This window comes from Carettochelys insculpta, chromosome 5 (genome assembly GCF_033958435.1).
Source record: "Carettochelys insculpta isolate YL-2023 chromosome 5, ASM3395843v1, whole genome shotgun sequence".
Lineage (NCBI taxonomy): Eukaryota > Metazoa > Chordata > Testudines > Carettochelyidae > Carettochelys > Carettochelys insculpta.
Genome location: NC_134141.1, coordinates 87929928 through 87955774, shown reverse-complemented (window position 1 = coordinate 87955774; position 25847 = coordinate 87929928). Strand labels below are relative to the sequence as shown.

The following is a 25847-nucleotide window of genomic DNA, read 5'->3' as shown; positions in this document are numbered from 1 at the left end:
TTTATTCTTAAAGTCAATAACATAGATGTCATAGGTGGAGGAGTCTCCAACCACTTTCAGAGAATAAATGATCTCTTGTCAGACCTTTGATTTTGATGAACTTTGATACTAGTGGTCCAAGCCTGGCAAATCCGTATCCAGTGGAAGGAAGAAGGAAGATGATCACTTGATGTGTAATAATGGTGTTCCATCATCCCACTATGACACACCTAGTTTTTTAAAAATTATAATTTAGAGGACTGTGGTATTCTGCAAGCTGCTCTTCTAGAAGATGTGACCAAGGTGTGAGAATAAGAAAGATCTTGTGAAACTCAAATCAAGTTGAAAGGATATGATTTGATAGCTTCCTTCAACTGAACCACAAAAGGAATCTTAACCTTGAAATTCTGCTAAAGCTCAAAATAAACTATTTTGTTTTCTGCAATCAAGTAGGCAACTTTCATAAAGAGAAATGAGATCTTATTTTCCTTTTCCATAGTTAAAAAGGGTGAGTGAAATGCAAGTAGACTCAGTCAGCATAAACCTAAAACTAGTCAGACTAAAGAGCTGTTTCAGGTGTTCACTTTATTCAGCCACAACCTTTACGTTTTAAAAATAAAATGAGAGGATCTGTTCTGCAGAATTGTCAAATCATGCTTGCCATGGATTTGTGTATTGACTACTTTCTTAACATGTTGGGCCACGTCCTTAGTAAGCTTAGGCTGAGTACAGTTGGAGGCAGGGGAAAAGATGCCTCCAGGTTCTGAGCTCTGCCACTTAGGGACTTTTTTTTCTAGCATTTTCACTTAAGATCACTTAACCTTGCCCGAAACTTACAAACTATTCAAAAAATACATCTGGCTACTTGCCAGACAGTCCCTTGCCTATGGCTGACATCAAGACGTGAATGACAAACTGACAAAAGTGTAAATGTTTCTTTGAACCGATTATTTCCAAAGATTGCTGAAAATCCTCCTCTTCCTCAACACTTTCATTTGTAGTTTACAGATGGAGGCTTAGACCTCTGCCAAGTTAATTCTTTCCAAAAAGCTAAGTCTTCTGGACATGCAACACCATTTGGCTAGGGGAGAAGTAATACTAAAAACTACCACAGTCTAATTAATGAAAATCAGCATTAGTTATGTACATATCACTTTCTTCGCTTATTTCACATGGCCCACAATATTACTTTAAATAGATTTAAGCAGTACTACCCAACTGTGAATGCAAGACAAAGGAGGTGGGCAAACCAGACTTTTGTAACTCCTCTCATGTACTGCCTCCCCATTTCCACTCTAGTTACAGACACACTTGGTTCTCAAAGCACATCATTGTGGGGAATGTCAGAAAGCTCGTGCTGATCAGAGATTGTCCATAGACCACAGTTGGAGGACCATGATTCTCTACTCAGGATGCTGCTTGCATTGTTTGTGTGCAGGATTGACACCCCCCCCAAACCCTTTTTCCTAGACTCACATTTGGCTTAAATGAAATGAATTTTGTTTTAATTTAGTGTAAAAATGCTGGTGTGAAACAGTGCAGTTGGCGATATCTGAACGCACAGGGATGTTGCAAGTCTGAGTTATGTTGGCTGTGTGAGGGTTTAACACTGTGAGTCAATTTATTACTAATACTATGTTTCTTTCACCTCCCTTAATGTTTGCTATTTCGTGTGTTAAAACAGCTTAGTAGAAAGAATGGGTTTGAGTGGTCTATTTGCTACTGACTTCAAGAAATTGTATGGTTATCAGGGGAGGTGTAACTAGGTTTAATTGAATTTACTGTTATCTCATATACCTTTTTGCTTACTTAATGAAATAAAATTGCTACTGTCATCACGTAGGGAGGGAGAGAGACCTCCATTTTAGAGCATTGGCCTTCTGAACCCAGGGTTGTGAATTCAGTCCTTGAGGGGGCCATTTAGAGGTCTGGGGCAAATAGATTTAAAAAAAAAAAAAAAAAAAGTCCTGTCGGGGATAATAGGTTCTGCTGACCATACAGGGAACTGGACTTAATGACCTCTTGCGATCCCTTCCAGCGCTGAGATAGGTGTACCTCCATATGTGACAGACTTTAGATCTTGGGCACTAATTAATGCAGTTAGTGTGTCATACTTACTTGCATAAGAAAAATGACAATCATAATATGAGCACAAGTGCCACGGCTGCTATTTGATACTACTGTTATGGTATAGCTTAGAACCTAGAAAACGCAGGAGATAAGGAACATCATCAAAAACAGTCAAAAATAACAACTCTTCAATCCGTTCTCCATATACTTAATGAAACCCATATATGGCCCCTCTACTCTTGGTACTAAAATATCAGGATCTGGTGGCTGGGCAGAGCTTCAGCTAGTCACAGTATTTTTGGTATTAAAGGGATGGGCACTGACAGGGACACCATGTGACATGGTTAGTTTCCTCCTGGGCTGGGGAGGGGCATCTCAGGAGGTTCAGATAACATTTAAATTTAGTCTTTCTTTTAAGTGAAATAAATCAGCCACTAACACCAGCTGACCATGTGTTATGCTTGTCAGAAACATAAGTCGGAGACCAAAGGCTGGGCTGTGAGAGGCCCATACATAAGGGTAAAAGCTGGCAAATGTGTGAAGAATGAGTCCTTCCCCCTTGCTCAATTCCTCCCAGAGCTCATGGTAAAGAATGTGCACCCTACCACCTGAGACACAGGGTTGTGTTTAAACCCAACCCACAACTGGTAGATACAAATGGACAAATTAATTTCTTGCTTCCAACAGCGTAAATGGGAATTTCCCACATCTACACAGTTGTAATTGAGTGTAATTTGCCCCAGCACTCCCAACCTAGAATGTGTGTCAGCAACCAAAAGAGCAAGAAGAGCTTTTTTTAAAATTCAGTATAAAACTTAATTCAAGAGCTGCACTGCATGCTTGCATGCTGCCACTGGGCCCCCTCTTTGCACCTGCTGGAGCTGGCAGGCTGGGAGCTGCAGCCCTGTGAAGAAGCAGCTGCAAACAGCTGGGAACTGCAGGGACAGCAGCTGCTTTTGCTGCTGCCTCTAATGCAGCAGCCCCTCCTTGCAGCTCCTAGATGCTGCCTCTTCACCCGGAGCTAAGACCTGGGAACAGAAGAGAGGAGCCAGTGATAGTAAGAGGGGTGAGGCAAGCCTGAGGGAGTGGGGTATGACTCAAGTTATTGTGGAAGAGGGGGAAACCTTCAAATTGTGTTGCCCACCTCAATTTTCCAGGCACCAGTCATCACTAGCAAAACCCCTTAGCCTCAGTGTCCTGCCAGTGGGCAGAAGCCCTCCAGCCGCCCCAGTCTGTTGGGCAGAGAATGGAGGTTGGGGAGCTCTGCAAGCTTTACTTTAACAGTAAAATAGCCACATCCAGATTACAAACAGCAGTTTGGCCACCCCTTTTATGTACATAGTGCAGAAAATCAAATGTAACATTTTCTATATGTCAAGTCGTTAGAGATTACTTAGGCTGCCTTTTGTATTGTCAAATTTTAAAGGCATCTCTTAGACTATCTTTCACGCTAATGCAATCATATGTATTTATTTTTTTGGCAAAAATGACTAAAATATGGCGATTTGAGCATGCCGCATAAATGTTCATTAAGTGACCCACTTTGCAGGAAAAAAAAAATCATGCATTTATAGCCTCTGGTGTGGTATTCGGGTCACAGATGGACAGAGAGCAAAGCTATTCCTTAGTGATTTGCTTAAATTAAAATACTAACCCCCAACAAGAATGAGGATAAGCTCAGTGTTAATTGTTCATATTGCCTAAACAGAAGCTCTATTTGCAATATACTTTGATATTAAACAAGGGAATCAGGCTTATTTCAAACAATACAAGTAGTTTTTTATGTGCTTTGTGCTGTCAGTCAAAGTGTGAGAAAGACAAGGTGAATGAGGTGATATTTTATTGGACCAACTCCTGTTTGTAGGCAGGCAAGCATTTGGGCTTACACAGGATATGTATAAATTAGAAACCTGTCCCAGGCCAGTGCCAGCTGACTCTTAATTGCAGCGTAGAAAGCTGAAATCAGGCTGAAGCCTGAGCTCTGGGATTTCCCGCCCCCTGGAACATTTTGAGGCTCTTTCTGAAAATCAGCAACACTTAGTGTAAGCAGTGCAGTGTACGTGGGGACACTGCATCAATCTACACCTCTCACAGCGGTGGAGTTATTCAGTGTGGGTAGTGGGCCAGTTAAATTGCTGGGAGTGAAATTTTAGTGTTGACACCTAGAGTTAGGTTAGCATAGCTGCCTTACTTACATCAACCTAACTCTGTAGTGTAGAACAGGCCTAGCTCAATGGAATAATTCTTCCATTGAGTGTACAGTGAGGGTTATGTCGGTGTAGCTAGTTTTTGGGATGGATTTGTCACACACTTGAGATACAGTTATGTCAATGTAAATCCTGTGTATAAACCATCTCTGAATCCATTTCCCAGACTTGATTGACACTATGAACTTACATCCATGGGGTCTCATCTTTCAGGAGCATGAGAAATTCACACCATCAGAGATGCAGCTATACTGACCTAACTCCTCATATTGACAGAAAATTTTTTCCGGTGACCGAGCTCTCAGGGAGGTGGATTACTTACTTATAGCAATGAGTGAGTCTCTTCTGGTGACCTAAAGCCAGTGCTGTAACTAGCTAATTTTGCACCTGCGGCAAGAATATAAATTTGCGCCCCCTTATAGATTCAGATTTTGTAGCAAAAGGGAAAATACATAAATAACTACAATAATAATAATAATAATAATACCACACTACTTATGCTGGTTGAGATTGGAGCAGGGGCCTGGGGGTGCCTGGCTTTGGGAGAGTGGATGGGAATTGGGTTAGAGAGGGCTCTGGGGGTTCCTGGGTCTGGAGGATGGCGGGAAGGCTATTGTCCTTCATAAGCATTCTGAAAATCTGGCAAGCCTAGAATGGCCTGGCCTCCCACACAGCTGCCAGGAATCCCTGGGGATGAGACTCTGCCCAGAGCCACCTGCCTCAGCCACGGCTGCAGCCAGGAGCCTCCCTGTGCCTTGAATGTAGCCTCATTTAAGGGGCTGCTACCAGCCTGTCCCCCCAGGGAGTGCAGGGTGGACTGTAAATGCACCCAGCCTGGCTGCCCACAGGCCAGGGGCCCTGCAGGTCTGCTCCCTTGCACCTGCACTGGACATAAGGTGGGGTGGGGGAGCCCAGGCAGAGCAGCACCTTGGCAGTGGGAAGGTGCTGGGTGTAGACACAGAGGGACAGGAGGCCATTACCTCCCACCATTTGGCCTTATGAAGGCTGGACCCTGGGGTTCAAACTTGCAAACTCCTCTCAGCCTTCCCTGCCAGCTGAGCACTAAGGCCTCACCTAGGAGAGATTCAGGTACTGCCCAACTGATTAGCAGAGCGCCCACAGCCACCCCCAGCTGGCAGCAGGTGTTTCTACTGGGGGGGCACATGCCTGTGCACAGCACCACCCACGCTCCCTGCCCCTGCCCACAGCGCCACTTCCACACACCCTGCTCCTGAGCACTGTCACCACATACACCACGGCCCCTGCAAACATCATCACCCACCTGCCCTACCCCTGCCACGGCACCACTTACCCTCTCTGGTCATGTACACCCAGCCCTACCACAGATACTCTGCCCCCAGTGCCACTTCCAAACAGCCTTCCCCCACCACAGCCTGCTGCGAGCGGCTGGTAGGGGCGTGGACCACGCTGGGAAGGGAGAGATGGGGGCAGGGCGAGTCCACCAGCTCCCCTGGGCTCCCCAGCACCCCCTGCATCCAGTGCGGGTACAAGGGAAGAGATCTGCAGGGCTCTTGGCCCGTGGGTGGCCAGGTTGGGTGCGTTTACTGCCTGTCCCACACTCCCTGGGGGGAGGGAACAGGCCGGTAGCAGCCACTTAAATGAGGCTAACTGCGAGGCACATGGCAGCTCGCAGCTGCAGCCATGGCTGCTCTGTGGCTGCACCAGGCTGTTTTGGGTGGTGTCTCACCCCCGCCCCCGGGGATCCCCAGCAGCCACACGGGAGGCCAGGCCACTCTAGGGTTGCCAGGTTTTCAGAATGCTTATGAGGGACAATGCGCCCAGAGCCAGTCACCCCCCACTTCTGCAGAGCCAGGCACCCCCAGACCCTCCACTCTAACCCTAGCCCCCTCCCCTCCCCTCTCCTAGAACCAGGCACCTCCAGCCCTCCCAGCTCCCCCCTCTTGAGAATTAGGCACCCCCCAACTGCTGTGCAACCCCATGACTGGGGTTCAGGGCTGTAACAAGGGTGAGGGCAAGTGAGGTAGTCACCTGCACCCCCTCAGCCCTGCGCCAGAGGCGAGTGCCTCAGTTGCCTCATACCTGTTACGGCCCTGCCTAAAGCAGTGTCTACATTGAAGCACTGCAGTGCCGCAGCTGTAATATTTCAAGTGAGGACAGATCCTTAGAGTATCACAACTAAACACAAAGTGGAATGGGCTGTTTAGCATACGTAGTTTACGCTGTTTAGCATAAGTAGCTAACACCATTCAAGGATCCACTGAAGGTAAAATGGCCTTTTCCAGTCACGGGGGAAATGATTTAAAACTTCTGTAGATGAGCTTCATAAGCCATAAATCCAGCATGTCTATTCGGTCTGTGATTTTTAGTGTCTAGCAAAGTTGTGAAATGGGATTTCAACTGAGTTGTTCTTCAGGTCAGGGAAATGTACTCCGTGTCACAGCTAAATACAAGGTGGAACAGTGTTCAGTAGAAGTAGGTAGCATATTTCAAAGGACCACTCAATACCACTTGAGTTGTAGGGGATCTAGGATGGAGGGAAAAGCTGAGGTGTGAAGGTATTTAGTGGGTTATGGTTGGTTGTAATAAGACAAATCATGTCTTTAGATAGTCCATGATTCTTAGGCCAATGTCTGCGCTAGTTATCTTACAGCAGCATAGTGGTACTGATGCAGCTTTGTTATGTAAGATCCTTCCTGTAGCTATTCTGTGTCAATGAGAGCTCTCCTATTGACACAATACAGCCACGCAATGAGTGGCAGTAGCTACACTGACAGTGGCCAATGCCACATGCCAACACAGTGTTTGTGCATTCTACCACTTGTTAGTGAAGTGTACATGGCTGAGGGGAGGGTTGTTTTTGTAGACCTAGCCTTAGTGTCTAGCAAAGCAATGAATTTAAGCTTCCAGGCCCCACTTTTGAAGGTGGTGGTGTTCTTGTCATCCTGTGAGGATGAAGACTGACAGGTCACATATGGAGTGATTGCTTTGTGAAAAGTACTTAAATTTCATCACATGACGTAATCTTTAATTTAAAATTAATCTTTAATTCCTGGCGACTCCAGAACAATCCTGGAAGTTAATGTTCCTAGTTCAAATCCTCTCACTAACAGGAGCTGGTTCCATGGCAAATATTACCTCACCCACCTTGTTTCACTAATATCCTGGGACCAAGATGTCTAAAACACTATGCAATCCACTTATTGTAAATCATAGAAGTTAGAGATTGAAAATCTATTATTCTGTATCCCGCCCCTTGGGAAATGCAAAATTCAGGCACCAGATAGCAGATGTGTCTGATATTAAAGTGATTTATTCCACAGTAGAAGGCCAGGAACGTGTCACGTGGATTTCTAATGGATGTTCAGATTCTTTTTCTCCCTGATATATTTTGATCATAAAGGCAAGTGAGAGTATAAACATGATTTTATGTCTAGGAGATAAGCATTTATAAATCTAGTATGTACATCTCTACAGTACAGCTCTTCTAAATCTACTACATCTGCACATGATTTGCCTGCTTTTGGTAGTTGGGAAAGCTCAGTTTGATGGTTTGCATTGGAGTCTTGTTTGACATTTTTATTCTCTTTTGTGGATGGTATTCCTGTATTTTCTGCGCTGTGATTGAAGGACCTTGTTGAGCTATAACTGAGCTCTTCTAGGAGTCTTGCGCAACATATAACTGTGATTGTTAAAGAAATGAACAAAATAATTTGATACTGGTTGTTTTAATTAAGTCCTGATTCTACTAGGTAAATCGAATATGTTCAAATCTTGTCATATCTGAAGGAAATCTTGTCATGTCCAAGGATGAGAAATTTTATTGGAGTGGGTAGATCTGATACTGTGAAGTTATTCTGCATCATCAAAAATCAAGCTAGACAAATTGAGGACGAGTGTGGCCTGTTGTTTTATTTAATCATAAAAGAATCTGCAGAAGGCACGCTAAAATCCCTGACAGAAATACCAGTATGTGTTGTGAACAATACATTATGAAAGTCTGCAATAAAATAGCAATGTTGAAGTCCACTGTATAAATCAATTGCCTGAGAACGTGCTTGGGAAATCGGATTGGTAAAGTCCTAGTGAAAATTTCAATTCTAAATACATGAAGATTTCTAGGGACAATGTCTAAGTTTCACATCTGCATAACAAGGAGAGTCATAAAATTTATGTTGAATCTAGTGTTCCAGAAAATGAATGTGTTAGGAATATTTAATGCCAACACTCTAGTGTTGAAGCAGTAATAAAACAGCTCAAGGCTGTATTCTTGGCATAGTGGCGAGGGGATGATACAAAAGCACAGGTGCAGTGCATTCAGTAAAGATCACACTTGCATCATTATTTGTAGTAGCTGGCATCTTCCTTCTGAAATCTTAATCCATAAGTGTACCTAGTTTTAAGATGACTATATGAAAGTTCAGCAAATATTTCCACTTTCCCCTGCTGCCTTAATTGAAACAATAAAATAATCGAAACAGTTTTTGATTAGCCTGTAAATTTCTTTCAAACAAGCATTCATCTGCTATCATACATTAATATAAGATCTTGTACTTATAACTCTTTCATCAGAGGAGAGGGTCACCAAAGCCTCAAATGTAAAGACTTACACATGTGAGCAACTCTACATATGTGACTAGTTCTGTTAAGTGGAGTGGGACTGCTTGTTTGCATAAAGTTACGTAGCTGGATTATGAGTCAAGAGTGTGCCCTTGTAGCCAGGAAGGATAGTGGCTTATTGGGGTGCATTACTAGGAGCATTGCCAGCAGATCTAAGGAAGTGATTATTCAGTACTGGTGAGGCCGCAGGTGATGTATTGAGTTCAGTTCTGGGGCTCCCATTACAGAAGGCATATGGATGCATTGGAGAGTCTAGTGGATTCATATGGGATGAGTTAGTTGGGATTGGTCCTGCTTTCAGCAGGAGGCTGGACTCTATGACCTTCTGAAGTCTCTTCCAGCCTTACGATTCTATGAACAAAAATTATTAGGGGGCTGGAGCCTTAGGAGGAAAGGAGATTTATGAGGAGAGGCTGAGTGATTTGGGCTTGTGTAGTCTACAGAAGAGAAGAGTGAAGGAGGATTTTATAACGGCCTTTAGCTGCCTGTAAAGGCAGCTCCAAAGTGCATGGAGAGAGGCTGCTTTCCGTGGTGACAGATGACAGAATAAGGAGCAACGGTCTCAGGTTGCAGTGGGGGAGGTCTGGGTTAGATATTTCATGAGGAGGGTGGTGAAGCACTGTAATGGGTTACCAAAGAAAGTGCTGGAATCTCTGTCCCTAGAGATTTTTAAGTTCAAGTTTGACCCAGCCCTGGCTGGGATGATTTAGTTGGAATTGGTCCTGGTTTTAGCAGGGGGTTGGACTCGATGCCTTCTGAGGTCTCTTCCAACCCTATGATTCTGTGATTGTCAGTTATCAGTAATAGACCATAGGCGAAAAAAATGCATGTGATGCATTATTAAATAATCCCTATTAAAATGAATGAGGTGGCTTCCTTTAAGTATGTTCTTAATGGATTTTGCTCATCCATCATGCACCACCAGTGTAAAGTAAATCTGATCATCATCCACAGAAGAAAAAAATGACAATTCTTTTTCTGTAGTTGCTTCTCTTACCTTTGCTGAAAGAAATGAATCACTACCTTCCCTAGTAGTGAAATGAATCACTACCTTCCCTTCCTCTTACTTTTGAAAGTAGGATTTTCATTGTTATAAAATTTAGTCATTTTGTTCTGAAAGTTTGAGAAGAGGTTTGACATTTGTAAACTGTAAACTTCAAATTAGCTGAGTAGATTCTGAAATGCCATGCTAGAGGGTTTTTCCCCCTATATCCTGATGGATGGGGGGGAGTAATTTATTTAAAACAGCAATAAATACTGTTCACTTTTTTATAGAGGGAAGCACACAAGGAATTAGTGAAATGCAGATTTAAAGCTACAAATGTTATATGGGACATGGAATTACTCGCAAACATCCCTCAGCTACTTGTTTAGAATGCCATGAGCATATTTTAAAAATTTGTCAGCCAGTTTGTAAGGTTTGCAGCAGTGTAGGCTGCATATGTGCATAAGATAAGAGGAAACCCAGTGGACAAAAGAGTGCAAAGAAAGCCCAGTGAAGAAAATAGTGATATTGCAGGCCTATAAAAGCAGTAACTCAACGTTCAAACCACGTGTAAGCCTGCTGGCAAACTTAATTTTTGTCAGTCGGAGAGCATTTGTTTTTAAATGTTGTTGGGCTCTTGTAAAAACAAAACGTGCAAAATGCATAATAATATGACAGGGCAAAATAAATGCTTTTCACACCATGCTTTTGTTTTGTTTGTAAAGTGACATAATTGTACGAGGCTGTATGTTTATGGTACTGTACATATCTGCTTGTGTATGTTCATACAGTCACGCAAGATTCACATTTGGTGGTGTTCTCCCTCTTTTGCATGTATTGCATATGAAGGTAGGGCTTGTGAATGGTATCGGGTAGCTCCCAGAGGCTGAAGCTCTCTATCCAAAGAGCAAATATAGGATAGGCAGGGACAGTTTCCCTAATGTGCTCTGCCAGTACCACTCAACCCCAGCCTGGATGAGCTTAATATTTGTGAGGGTAAATCTATATTACAAAAACAAGTTGACCTACGTTAAGTAGACTTACGGCAAGTGCAGTAATTAAATGGCTTTTCCATAACCACGCCATGCTCCTCTGTCCGTGGTGTGTGTCCTCGCTAGCAGTGGCTGCATTGATGCAGAGAGCAGTGCAACCCGGGTAGCTATCCCACTGTTCAACTTGCAACTGTCTAGCATAGGGTGTTTTGGGAAAGGTGTGCAGTGCTTCATGGAAGCAAATGAATTGCATGCAGATTAGCAGGAACATGGTTTCAATGTCCCATGATGCAGTTTTCTCCAGCCCATAATTTCATCTGCATCCTAAAATATTTCATGCTTTTCTTCAGAAGCTCCACAAACCTGCACTTCCTCCTCCTCTGTGAGAAGCATGGACCCTGCACAGCTCTACGCTGTTGGGATGAGCAATGTGAGAACAGCTGATCTTGCTGTATCTCCCAGAAGAGCCATGGGGAACCCAGGTGGCTGACAGAATTGCCAGGCCCCGGGCAAGATGTGGGGAGAGGCTCCGTTCTCCCAGAAGGGGCAGGGCCTCGGGTGGAAGGGGCAAGGCTGAGGGCAGCCAGTCCTTATTGCCAGTCAGAGTGCACTGCCCAGTGCTCCAGTGGTGATTCAAAAGGCCCAGGGCTCTAGCTGCGGCCACAGTAGCTGGTCCCTGGGACAGTTACTCCCTCCCTACCCCCCAACTGCCAAGGGAGCCATTTCGTATTTTGATCGGGGCGGGAGCAACCTTAACCATGATTGCAGGGGCTGGTTAGGCACTTGAAAACTCTAGTTTTCTGGCAGATAATTTAGCAAATAGTTGACGAGCTCTGTATCTAAGTCTTCTATAAAAGACAAATTTTAGACCTAGAATAATAGAATACTAAGACTGGAAGGGACCTTGAGAGGTCATCGAGTCCAGCCCCCTGCCCTCAAGGCAGGACCAAGTACTGTCTAGGCCATCCCTGATAGACATTTATCTAACCTGTTCTTAAATATCTCCAGAGATGGAGATTCCACAACCTCCCTAGGCAATTTATTCCAGTGTTTGACCACCCTGACAGTTAGCTTTAATAACATGTTCTGATATCTTGTAGCAAATCATTCAAGAGACATTCTAATTTTTGGAATTTTAATATGTGTTCTTGCTCTGTACTAATTCTGCAGAGGGCGAGAGACCCTATCAGAACCTGGGTTCTAGCTCAGCTCTGGGAGGGGGAATGAGAGAGGCTCTATGCAAGAACGTCAAAATGGCCATACTGGGTCAAACCAAAGGTCCACCTAGCCAAGTATCCTGTCTTCTAACAGTAGCAAATATCAGGTGCTTCAGAGGGAATGAACACAACAGGCAATCATTAACTAATTCATCTTGTCACCCATTGCTTGCTTCTGGGAAAGAGAGGTGAGGAACATGCAGAACATGATTTCTGCGCACACTTGCTAATAGTCATTGAGTGACCTGTTCTCCAGGAACTTATCTAGTTCTTCTTTTGAACCCTGTTATAGTCTTGGCCATCAGAATATACTCTGGCGAAGGCATTCCACAGCTTGACTGTGAAGAAATGCTTTTTTGTTTATTTGATATATGCTGCCTATTGATTTCATTGAGTGACTCCTAATTCTTCTGTTATGGAAGGGATTAAATAACTCTTCTTTATCCACCTTCTCCGCACCAGTCATGGTTTTATAGACCCCTATCATATTCCCCCTTAGTTATGTTTTCCAAGCTGAAAAGTTCCAGTCTTATTAAGCTTGACTCATCTGCCAGCCATTCCGTACCCTGGTAATAATTTTTGTTTCCCTGTTCCAATGCCAAAGTTGTGTTTTTTGTTTGTTTTTTTTTTATTTTAAAGATGAAAATACCGCTTCTGCATGTAAGTTAGAGGTGGGTGCACCATGAATTTATAAAGAGGCAAGAAGTTATCTATCCCTTTCTTAATGATTCACGACATCCAGTTTGCTTTTTTTGGACTGCTACTGCATATTGAGTGGATGTTTTCAGAGAACTATCCAGAATGACTTGAAGAACACTCTCTTGAGTTAGTGGTTAGTAGTTCTGCAATTTCTGCCTCCCTTAGGTCTTCTAGTTCAGCCTCACAGGTCTCCAAAGCCTGTATGTACACAGTCTCTGAGGGCCAGGAGCTCCTTGCATTGAATGCACGTATGTGCTACAGATGCTAAAATAAACTGGATAGTCCCTACTCTCTTGCTGGATTTTTGACTGCATTCTCTTTTTATTCCTAGAGCTTATCCTTTCTTGATGGTGTGTGGGTTTTTTTTTTAAATCAGTTGGGGTTTTGGTTTTAGTTTAACAAAGTTTAAAGAATGTTAAGCGTGTCTAGCCCCCCCCCCCCCCCCCCCCCAAAATCTGCCACTGGACTCCTCGGGAAAATTCCCCTGTTAGCCCACCCTTTTGTTTCTTATCTTTTGACTGGAGTGGTTGACAATGCTTTTGGTATCATCTATTGATCCCTAGTTCACTTTAGATTAGTGGAACTGCTATGGGCACCCGCATGGCCCCACAATACACTAATATATTTATGGCAGACCTGGAACAACGATTCCTCAGCTCTTGTCCCCTATTACCCCTCCTCTACTTAAGATACATTGATAACATCTAGAAGAATTCCACAGGACTTTAACAATCTGCACCCTACCATCAATTTATGCTTCGATTACTCCACATGAGAGAGACATTTCCGGGACACTACAGTACAAATCAAGAATGGCCTAATCGGTACCACATTCTACTGGAAACCCACTGATCGCTATACTTACCTACACACTTCTAGCTTCCATCCTGCACACACAACTTGATCCATTGTTTATAGTCAAGCCCTTTGGTACAATCGCATTTGCTCTGATCCTACTGATAGAGACCAAAAACTACAACATCTTTACCAAATATTCATAAACCTGAATTACCCACCACAAGAAGTAAGAAAAACAAATCCTAGGACTTTTCCTTGCAACAAAGCCCACTGCCAGCTTTGTCCCCATATCTATTCTGCAGATACCGTTACTGGACCTAACCAGGTTAGTCACAGAATCATGGGCACATTCTCATGTTCCTCAGCTAACATCATATATGCCATCTTGTGCCAAAAATGCCCAGATGCTTTGTATATTGGACAGACTTCAAACTCTCTCAGACAAAGAGCTAATGGGCACAAAACAGATGTCAAAACACTCCTGATCCACAAACCAGTTAGTCTACATTTTAATTGAGTGGGCCATTCTGTTAATGACTTAAGAGTTTGAGTCTTATTGAAGAATTTTCACACTGCTTTGGAAAGAGAGACTGCTGAACTCTTTCATATTCAAATTCAACACATTAACACGTGGTTTGAATGGGGATGCAACTTTTCTGGGAGACTATAGGGGCTCTTTTGCATACTTGGCTTAATCTAATTCTTGCCTCCCCTCCCGCCTGCCCGCTCTCTGATTTGCTCACCTTCATAATTTTTGTTTTCTGATTTGTCAACTTTGATTACTGTTTTTGGTTCTCTGTGCCTTAAATATGGACTCTGTTCTGGTCTGGCTATGGTCTGAAGAGGTGAGTCTGTCCCACGAAAGCTCACCTAATATATTATTTTGTTAGTCTTTAAAGTGCTACTTTGTTGCTTTTTTGTTTTAATTACAAGCCCAGTGTTATCTTAATCACCCTGCCTCTGTTTATAAACAAACTCCCTGCCACAAAGGCTGTGCTGCTCCCAGCGTCCGAATACATCACACTCAGGCTGTGTTACAGTTAAGAGCTCTATCTGGGGCTAGGATGAGTAGACCCCTGGTTCGAAATTTGGGGAAGTGGGGCTAAATGTCACCCGTGCCTGTCGGTGGGCCTGGGGGAACATGATGATTCCCTGGAGGATAGCTTATTGTGGGACAAAGAAACAATTCAAGGTGGTCATTGGTGTTCATGGAGCAGCAGCAGGTGGTAGAGTTGCCAGTTCTAGCCCCCAGAAACAAGCCCTGACTGATGAGATTGCGTCGTTATACAGGTATGAAGAGTCGTGGCTGCGGAACTTTAGGATGCACGAGGCCAGGTTCCTGGATGAGTGTGTGGAGCTTGCCACATCCCGTTAGTGCAGCAACACCAGAACGGGAGCTGCATCGACAGCGGAAAAGCAAGTGGAGATAGTTGTGTGGAAGCATGCAACGTCCATTTGCTACCACCAGTCAAGAATCAGTTTGGAACTGGGAAGTCCACCAAGGGGATTGCTGTAATGCAAGTGTGCAGGTCTATTAATTGCTTCCTGCTACGAAGGACTGTGACTCTGTGTAAAGTACAGGACATAGTGGATGGTTTTGCAGCAATGAGGCATTAGTGATCCTGGGAACCTGTTCTTCCTCCAGCTTACCCCTTACTCTCGTGGTTCACAAAGCTGTGTGCTGGTCACCTCAACAGCAGCAAGAAGCATCTCGACAACTGAGTGTTGCTTTGGTCATTTGAAAGGCTGCTGGTGTTGTCTGCTCATGAAGTTGGATGTAGCTGAACAAAATATCAATAGTTATAGGTGCCTGCTACATGCTTCGTAACATCTGTGAAACAAAAGGGTGAATGTTTCCTCCAGGATGAAGAGGGCAGAAGTGGGGTAGCTGTCTGCTGATTGGGAGCAGTCAGATAGCAGGAGCATAAGAAGAACTTGACAAGGAGCTGTACAACTTGAGGAAGTTTTGAAAGACCGTAAAGGACCATAATAAGTTAACATACACTGTCTTACCTCAAATTAAGTCTGCAGCATACACGAGACCTGAAAGAATGATAAAAGCTCCATGCCTATTCAGTCCCTGATGTCTTTTTCTGGTGCTGCTGACAAACGTGTAATTGTTACAGTTTTTGTTATGTCAAAATCTGTCCATTGTAATGGACTGAGATGATTTCTTTTCATTTAGGCCATTAAGTGGTCTGTGTTTTTTTTGTTTTTGTTTTGTTTTTGTTTTGCCAGTTCCATTAACTATGAAGCAGAAAGAGGAATATCAAAAATACTGCTTTCTGTTTGGTGATTAATGTTACTATTATTTTATATTGTCATGTTAAAACACAGTATTCAAACTACTTGGTTAGAACAGAAGAGCATTTCTGACAAGCAAAGCTAAAAAGTACTGGTATTTCTAATGGCATTTTTGTAATTTGGATAAAAATCATTTATATATGCATGCACACAAGTCAGAAGGATTTTAGTTTTAGACTACATGTTGAACCTCTCTTGTCCGCATCCTCAGGAAGTGACTGGTGCAGAACCAGAGAATTTGCTGACCCATAAGAGGTCAGTATTATCTAGCAGCATTATCAACACTTCCACTGCTTTTAGGGCTCTTAGAAGACTTTTAGGGGTGAGTAGAGCTAAATACAGTAAAATTCCTTTAATCTGGCACGTCCGGGACCAGACGGGTGCCAGACTACCAAATTTTCTGGACTATTGGATGTCACCCCCCACCACTCCTCCTGCTTCTTCGCTCCTCCCCGCATGTCTCCCACTTCCCAGCCCCCTGCAGCCCTAACCCACCCCAGGCTTAATCCCTCTGCCCCATTCCCACAGGCCCAACCCAACACCCAAGCACGCCAACAGCTGTGTGGACCACAACCCTCATGTATCTTGGGGGACTACTGTATGCCGGACCATCAGATTTTGCAGGATTATCTCTGTAAATGGGACTATTTTTGCCAGATGCTGGACCATCAGGCTTTCCTAATCATCAGAGGCCAGATTAAAGGAATTTTACTGTAATAGCATAGAACAGTGAGAGACAGAACTGGTGGCTGTAAACAAACTTTATGGGACCTTGGGAAACTTGGCCACATCCATGATAAGTGACCATCTGGCTAATTTAACTCATGCCAGACCATAGATATTGCCGCACCAGAGAGCGCACACTAGAGAGATTCAACCTGTACTAGGATACTGATGTTTTGAAATCTTAAGTAGACTTTGAACAATGTTTAACCTCCATAAGTGTAGAATCAGGGCAACCAGTGTGGGGTAAACATTTTTGATTTTGACTCACTTGTATGGGTGAAAGGAAGGCAGCTGCATCCCCGGAGAGATTTAGTGAGGGATGGCCCTATTCTGCACCTGAGGTAATAAGACTGAGGACTTGCCTACACTTTGGTGAAGATCGACCTGGACAGAGTCGATCTTCCGGAGTTCAATTTCACACATCTGATAAAGTGAGTAAGGGAAGTCAAAGGGAAAAATGCTTCAGCTAACCTTCCTTAGTGAAGACAGTGAAGTTGATTTCCTATGCGTCGATTCTAGCTACACAGTTTCAGGACTAGTGTAGACCTGCACTAAAAGGGACATTTTTGTGTCTTTTTTGTTATTCCGGATGTAGTATTCAGTTGTATAATGTTTCCTTGGTTCACAAAAAATAATCCTTTAAAAGCTGCTAAAGTCATGGTAATTAGTGATTTTTTAGATTTGATCATGAGACTCCACACAAGATTTTTTGATCTTGGAATGAAATCTAAGAAATAATCATTGACACATTTTACTATGTGACCTAAGGCCTCATCTTTTATCCTAGTTACCACCTAAAGAAAAGGGTACTGGAATATGCGTAAGTTTCCTGCTCTTGAGAACAGGGTTGCATACTTGAAGTATACTTTATTATTATTGACAGATGACAGGAGAGCCGAACTTCAACATTAGAAATAGAGATTCATATTTATGGAACTGCATTAATTCTTCATAAAGTTATTCTCAAGGATGTCCAGAATGGACTTCCTAGAAAGAGAAGCTTCCCAGTAAATTCAGATGACTCACTTGAGTGTTTGAATGTTGGTACTTGAATTACATATGGCATTTTATTGAAAGTGTGTTTTCAGATTTGATTTGTTCCTGTACTAGAGATATCGTAAATGGGCTGACCAACCAGTTGCACCAAACCACTATATTGATTCTGTGAAATCAGTATGTTGGATGAATCTTTCTGAAAATATATTTCAAAAATTTAAAGCTAAAAAGTCAGTTACATAAGAAGCATTAGGAATTATGTGCAATATGTTTTTAAAATTACGTGCAGATACTGGGCTTAAGTAGGATTAAGTAGGCATTGAATTTTTTTTTATAGTTAAATTTTTCATTGTGAAATGTTCCTTTTGAGAAATCTGTTTTAAGTGTTTTGAAAAATTGAACTTTGAACTCTTTGAGCAACTAAGCCAGCATGTGTACCTTTTTCATTTGTGCATTCAGTGGAGAGAGATCTTTAATTAATCCCTTTGATTTTTTCTGTATTTTGAATCTTTTCTGAAAGGCAACACTTCCGCTGTGAAGGCCAAAAAGAATAAAAAAAAATCCATGATGCTGTAATGATCTGCATTATTTTGATTGTTCTTATTCTATGTTTTCAGTTCAACAATCAGCAAGCATTGGGAGGCAGAACTGGCTACACTTAAGGGAAACAATGCCAAGCTCACAGCCGCTCTGCTGGAGTCCACTGCCAATGTAAAACAATGGAAACAACAGCTTGCTGCATATCAGGAGGAAGCAGAACGTCTACATAAGCGGGTGAGTTCAGACAAATGGCTAAGGTCCTACAAATCCATGAGGCTGAAGAGCTAGTGAAATATATTTATTTTTAAGTAAATCAAACATACTGTATAGTGATCTCTTACCTTAAAGTGTTCACTGAATTTTCTTTCCCTGGGAATTTACTCGAAACCCCATGGTGGTGATAAATATTCTGTACCAAATGAAGGATTGTAAATTGTCATAAGAAATATATACACTTTTATATCACTTGTAGGCTCTGGCCACACTAGCCCGTCCTTTAGGAGGGGCTATGCTAATGTGGCACTTTGGTATATGCTAATGAGGCACTGCTATGAATATGCAGCACCTCATTAGCATAATTGCAGCCACGTGCACTTCAAAACTGCCGGTTTTGAAATGCATGCTGCCCAGGTAGCTGGGGAAATTTCGAAACAGCCCCCTGATTTTGAAAGCCCCTTCTTGCCATTTGGTTTTGAAATCAGGGGTCTGTTTCAAAAGGCCCCTGGCTGCACAGGTACAGTGTGTTTCAAAACTAGCAGTTTTGAAGAGTGCACGGCTGCCATTATACTAATGAAGCACTGCATATTCATGGCAGCGCCTCATTAACTTATTCCGAAGTGCCACATTACCGTAGCCTCCCCGAAAGGAGGGGCTAGTGTGGCCACAGCCATAGAGTGTAGTAAGGGTGTGTGACACCTTACACAGACAAATCAGACATGGTCCCAAGTCACCTTCACAAAGCCTTGTGCATACAGGCACCCTCCCATCTGGGTGGAAATGGATCAGGTTGCCTCCTAAATGTTCAGCATCCACAGTGAGGAGGTGGAGACTGGGCAGACAGGTGGAAAGAGTAGTCAAGGCAGAAGCAGGACTTGGGTGGGGGAGGGGAGCACATGTTGCTCTCGCCTGACTATTATCTTTTCCACAGAGCCTCCAATGAGTGGTTCATGAGAGGTTTGTGTATGTGTGGTAGTGAGATTGTAAAGGAAATGTGGTGCCAAGCAGCCGGTGTTATAGATTCTTTGTGAGCAGCTGCAAAGGCCCAGTCCCTCCTGTGGATACTTGTGACCTGCCAAGCCTGGAGGTGGTACGTAGCCTTTTCACAGAGGAGGTGGTGGTGGCGGCGTATATATTTGAAGGTTGGGAAGCCTCTCAGTGAGGAGAGATCCTTGTGGATATTTCCTCCTCAGTTGTCTTCTGAGTGTTTTGCTGTGGGAAGGGATAATTACCTGGACCCTGGTGGCATCCTTAGATATGACGAGCTTGATTTTCTGCTGAGAGATGGTTTCGGTCAGAGGAGGTGTTAGGCGACGGCAGAACTGGTCTGTTGGGAAATTCACAAGTGGCATTCTCCAGCTGCTTTAGGTACAGTTTTTTGTGTCAGCTCCACTACATTATCAACAGCTCTTACCTGACCGTCACCCCAGTACTGTGCCTTACTCTCCCCTGTGTTTAGGTCCCTAAGATATCTTACATCTGTCTGTGGTATAAATTAAAGCTTCTATTTCACCTCTCTTCTGGCCCAAAATTCTTACGTGCACCCAGGAGGGCAGTGAAGGATTGGAGACTCATAGACAATCTCCCAATACTCTTCTCTCCACTATACCTGAGCAGACTTAGGTCCACTGGCAAATCAAACCCATCATGTCTCACTTAGAGCTTAATCCTTCATTTTCTTATGTTACTAAGGATTGCAGTATGTGCTCAGTAGTAAATATCCTTCTACGTAAGCAGTGCAGAAAGAATTTGGCAGACTAGAGAATCTGGCCTGATATAGGGAGACGTGACAATGCATGACAGAGGAATGAAGTTTATAAAAAACTTGACGTAATGAAATTACTTGTTTTTGTAATACAGGTTGCACCTCCGTGGTCTGGCACCCTTGGGACCTGAGCAGTCCCAAAGGAGGGAGTTTGCTGTATGAGGGCATGTCAGGCCACTTCGGCTGGTCCCGCTCCAGCTGGCAGGGCTCCCAGCCCTTCGCAGCGAGCAGAGCTGTGCTCCTGGCCGACAGGGCTCCATGCCCCAGGCCAGTGGCAGCTTTGTGTCCCTGGCCAGCAGAGGGCTCCCTGCCCCAGGCCAGTGGGGCTCCACTCCCAGCTGTCAAGGCAGTCTGCCATCAGACCAGCTGAGCTCCCAGCCACTGACAACCACTGTGGCTGGGGCACTCTGGTCCAGCAACATGCATGGTTGCTGGACCAGAGAGTCGTGGACTCAGAGAGGTTCAACTTGTCTATGCATTGTGCTATTTTTACTTTTTTATTGTAATTATTTAGATTTTAATAAAATTTATTCTTTATTTGTATTATGTTGGCACAGAAGTTTCAATCTGACCAGCTTGGAATGTGTTTCTACATTTATGAAATCATATTTCCATATTTGTGAATTAATTTGAAAGCCAAAGCAACATCAGTACTTGCAGAAAGGAGCTGTGTCTTGTTCAGTGGCTTGTTTACTATTTTATTCATTGTTGTTACCTTAGGAAATATTGTGAAGATAATTTCAGTATTAAAAAAAAACCACACAAATTTCTTCCATGAAGGCCATCCTTTTGAGAATGCTGAAAGAAACGTGCAAATGGAAAAGATGTGTGTTTTGGATCACAAATTCTTCCATGTGTGGTGCTACATACTAGCATGGGAATATGTACTAATATTTGTTCCATGGAGTACTGTATGTTGAATCTGTTTGTGTGTTTATACAAGTTTCCTTTTTCACCTCTTTAGAGAAGCTACTGCTTTAGCTTTTTTAGACCTGTGGGGGTTTTTTTGAAATATGAGTACTAGTTGTAATCATAATGTGCCAGTTGTGCAGCTGGCTGGTAGTTATGATCTGACATAAATATGTAGTCATAATTTTACAGAGAAATCTCACCCAATGCTCTGTGCTCATTGGGAATCCTGAAGCATGGGGGATAGACCTGATCCAATAAATCCAGCTTTATAAGCAAATATAGGAAGTTCCTCCATTTAAAAAATCAGCAGCAATATGCAGTCAGCATGACTGAGGCAAAAGTGAATGAAATCCAGATGCAGGTGAGCATTTTGTACTCACTGATGGACCTCACCCTGCAAGGTTTTGAATACACTGCACACTTCCTTCGGTGTTTGACAAGAATCAGTCAGCAACTTTTAGGGATCAGGTCCTACATTTGGAACTGGAGAAAAACGTTAGATTTGCTAGTTAATTCAGTAACATTATTAAACCACAATGTTGACAAGGTACTACATCTCAGTTAGCACCTTCTTTAAAAAAACATAGAAACTGGTTCTTAAAATTCTGCTGAAACACAGGAGTAACAGACCAGGAAACAATGTTTTTAGCTGCAGCACGTGGTGGCAAGCAGAAGTTAAGTGACTTTTTTGACGAATGGATTATCATTATATTAGGTTCAGTTTTTATATCTACTCTTTCTTCAGAAAACATGGCCAAAAATCTGTCTACTAAGCTCCCAAGAAGAAGAGACTCCTGTATATGAATAGCACTGATTTTTAGAAATAGTCATATTAGCATAGATTTCAAGAGGAGATGAAAACTTCAGTATTGGTTTGTATGTTAAAGGGTAGTTTAAATGGGTGTTCTGTACACAAGATTTTTCTGTGAGAGCATCCTGCATGGTCAGTGTTTATATCTAAGCCTGCCTGCCTGTCTGTCTGTCTTCCCTTGGGAAGCTCACACACCAATCATATTTTCATAGAAAGCCACAAAAAGGTCAGTGTATGTAGTGAGAGGGAGAACCCTGGTGGAGAAACACATTTGTTACCAGAGAAGGGAAGGAAACAAGAATGAATTTGAGTTTCCAGAAAACAACTTCTTTTACATCTGTTTAATGATGCTTAGTGTAGTTCTGAACATTTAATTTTCTATGTAATTTGATAAAACCACATTATAATTTGTATTTTAGAAATGTAAGATAATTTACTTAAATGGAAGCAGAGAGATAGCCGTGCTCATCTATATACTATCAAAACAAAAAAGCAGTCTAGTAGCACTTTAAAGACTAACAAAATAATTTATTAGGTGATGAGCTTTCGTGGGACAGACCCACTTCTTCAGATCGTAGCCAGACCAGAACAGACTCGATGGAGTTACTCATTTAAATATAGTTAAGTGAGTGTTTGCAAGATGGGCCTCAATACGCAAGCTGGGAGTTGTAGTAGACTCTTATCCTCTGGATCAAATATACTTGGGCTATATCACGTGTATTGAACAAAGAACTACATCCTATTAATGCCATCTTATTTTGCTACAGTTAGTCCTTCCCTGTTGTTTTTGTTATGAAAATTGTTAGTTTGCCTTTTTCCTATATATTTTTATATTCAGAACCTTGCCACAGAATGTGTGTGTGTGTCTTCAACCAGAACCCTAGTTCCTCTATCTTGCTGTAAAAAGTTCATTATAAGTGTAACGCCGACAGACCTGGGTTGCCAGTACCAGGAATTGAACCTGCAGTCATAGGGTCTAAAGCCCTGTTCTCTACCACATGAACTAAAGGCCAGCTGGCTCTCAGCCAAGACTGCAGAGCAGAGACTTCACTCACCCTAGTATGAGGTCTCAGTGCCTCTGGGTAGAGTGATATCACTCTGCTGGTGAAGGTGTTATTACACTAAAAGCCACCTGCCCAGGTTAGCCACCAGCAGGACTTGGTCCTCCAGTGGCCTAGGAGGGCTAAAACGAGATAGTGACCAATTCAGAGCCAGCAGGCCAGGTAAGATTTGTCTGCTGCTTCTCAGAGGCTGTGCGGGGTCAGACTGGGATAGAGTTGGAGTGCCTCGGTGTTGGTCCAAAATCCCAGAGCCAGGCCAGAGCCTTGCCTTCAAGCACTGCAACTATTTGGTTTGTTTATTTAAAGGTGCAGACCCCCAAATGCTGAGTTTATTTTTATTTAACTGTTTAGGGACTGTGGCTGAGCTTATGACATTCCCACCCTGCTCCAAGCAGCAACCAGAACTTATGGTCTAAGGCAGGGAGCACCTGCACTACCATGGTTGGCCCCTCAAGAGGCGCTGTGGAGCAGCCCACCTATCCCAACTTGATATTCGCAGAGAGATCAACTCTTCCTTTCCGTATAACACCTGGCTCCGAAACAGAAGGCCAGCTAGGCCACCCAGAAGCTGCAAGCTGTGGTCCTCAACCTACTGCAGGAGGCAATAAACACATGACTCGCCAGCCGCTCCCATTCCTGAGTGATGCTATTGAGGCCAGGAACAGAGCTTTCTGAACTGGGACCTGAAGATGATCTTGAAGTACACATTACATGGCACAGTAGGAACAGACTATCTGGGCTGTATGACTAGCTCTTTTTCTGTATGAGGACACTCAAACAGGTTACTGGGCCTTAGAAGATGAAGCCATAATGGACTCTGATACCCTGAAAGCCACCATCCTTGGCTAACTAGAGATGTCACTGGAGAAGTCCCAAAACAAGAAGTACCTTCCTCATGCACCCCGCATGGCATCTCTCAGCACTGCCTAAAGAACCATCAGAGGGGAAATACACAGAGTCGCACATGGGAGCAAATCAGGGACCTTCCCCTGAACAAATGATCACCTGTTTCCATTGTGGAAAGCTGCAGTACATCAGCTACTCATCTGATTTCCTCGAGTGTGGTTTCATGGGGTGCTAAGGAAGAACTAATGAGAACTGCTGCCAGGCAGTTGTAACTCCAGTAGTCATACAGGGCCAAACAGTAATGGAGCTAATAATTCATAGCCATGGAGCTAGTATTGTGCTTCTGAACCCTAGTCTGGGGAGAGACACAGGAGGGTGACCCAATGTCTGTGACCTGTGTACATGGGGATACTCAGACCTACTCAATAGCCTGGTGACATTTGAACATACAGAACTGTGCTTCAGCTTGGTGTAAACTAGTTTGCCATGGAAAGTAATAATTATAAGCAATGTTCCCTCTGTTTTTTCCATTCATGGGCAAAATAAAGTTTATGTGCACTGAGGCATGCACACACATGTATCACCAGTAGAAACAGGCTGCTGGCTGCAGGCGCTCTGCCAATCCGCTGGGCAGCACCTGGATGTCTCCTGGGCGGCCATCCAATTGGATCTGACCACCTGTCTGACATTTTCCTGGTTGTGGGCTCCAATCTCCACGATGACCTCATGCAATTCAAGAAGTCTCAGGAAGAGTGATGACTTGCTTGGTTGCAAACAACCTTTGCAGCTAACAAGTTGACTAGCAGCTCTGAAGAACTGCTTCTGGATAACTCACTCCCAACATTAGACCTCCCAATTTTCTTATTGCAAGCGGCAAAATGACTTGTTCTACCCATGTGGAAAAGAACTCCTGCCCAGTGAGGTATGCCACTGGGTCCTTGTACATTGAACCATTTGGAAAGACATGCTACAACTGGCACATGTAGTCCTTCATTGGTTGCTTGGGCAAAAACAAAACCCCAGAGAGGAAAATTTTTCTGCTGTGGTCCACAAAGAAGTAGATCATTTTTGCAATACTCTTGCCCTCAGTGCCAATGGGTAGCACCCAAAGGACACCTCTGGGCTCCATTGTTCTCCTTATCATTAGTACACTATTGGAGCAAGATACAGATGGACATAGTATGATTATTGGAGGGGGCGTGCAAAAGAGCATCAGTATAACTTGTTGTTATGGATTATGCAGCCTGGAGGCAGTTCCCTGCCACTCAGTAACGGCCACAGCCAGGCGGTTAGTCCTATTCCTTTCCCAAATGACTTTACACACTGATGTGCTCAGGCTTCAGAGGACTAACTTCACCCTATTGCAGGAGGTATGGCAGCTACATAAAATGAAACCTCTCCAAATTCCAGTGTATCATCCCCTGGCAGGTGGCCTGGCAGAAAGGTTTAATGAGAATCTTAAGCAGATGATGAAGAAGACACCCCAAGCACTGAGATCAGCTACTGCTCTGTCTCCTCTTTTTCACTACAAGAGGTACCTCAAGCCCGGAAAGGTTTCTCACCCTCTGAGCTCCTCTGTGGCTCACAGGCCCAGGGAATTCCAGACTTCCTTAAAGAAAGGTGGAAAGAGCAGCAATCCCGCCCTCAGAACATGTTACAGCAGGTTCTACAAATGCGTGAGCCTCTTAAGCAGGTGGCACATTATCAGAGGGGCAGCTGTGTCTGTCTGTATCCACAAAAACAGTGAGAAGTCCCCTGGCACCTTATAGACTTAACAGATTTATTGGAGCATAAGCTTTTGTGGGCAAAGACCCACTTCACCAGATGCATCTGGCGAAGTGGGGTTTTGCCCACAAAAGCTTGTGCTCCAATAAATCAGTCTATATGTTGCCATGGGACTTCTCATTGTTTAAGCAGGTGGGACAATTGGTAAAGGAGAATCTGCTGCAGGCCTAATACACACAAGCTCAACACTATAATAAAGGTGCCTGGGAGAGTGTTTTTCACATAGGGAAAAGCATGCTAATGCTCTTCTCCAGCTTGGAGAGCAAATTCTTGGCCAGGTAGCAGATTGTCCTATGAGTTAGAGAGGTCAGTTATGAAATTCCCTGTCCAGAAACAAAG

General features: G+C 43.5%; 1 protein-coding gene across 1 annotated transcript in view; it reads left to right on the top strand.

The window, feature by feature from the left end:
• Positions 1-25847, top strand: part of HOMER1 (homer scaffold protein 1) — a 123224-nt gene that overhangs the window by 74975 nt on the left and 22402 nt on the right. Inside the window, exon 6 of the mRNA XM_074995464.1 lies at positions 18190-18346. Within this exon, the coding sequence (XP_074851565.1) occupies positions 18190-18346 (157 nt within the window). The remainder of the gene's footprint in view (positions 1-18189; positions 18347-25847) is intronic.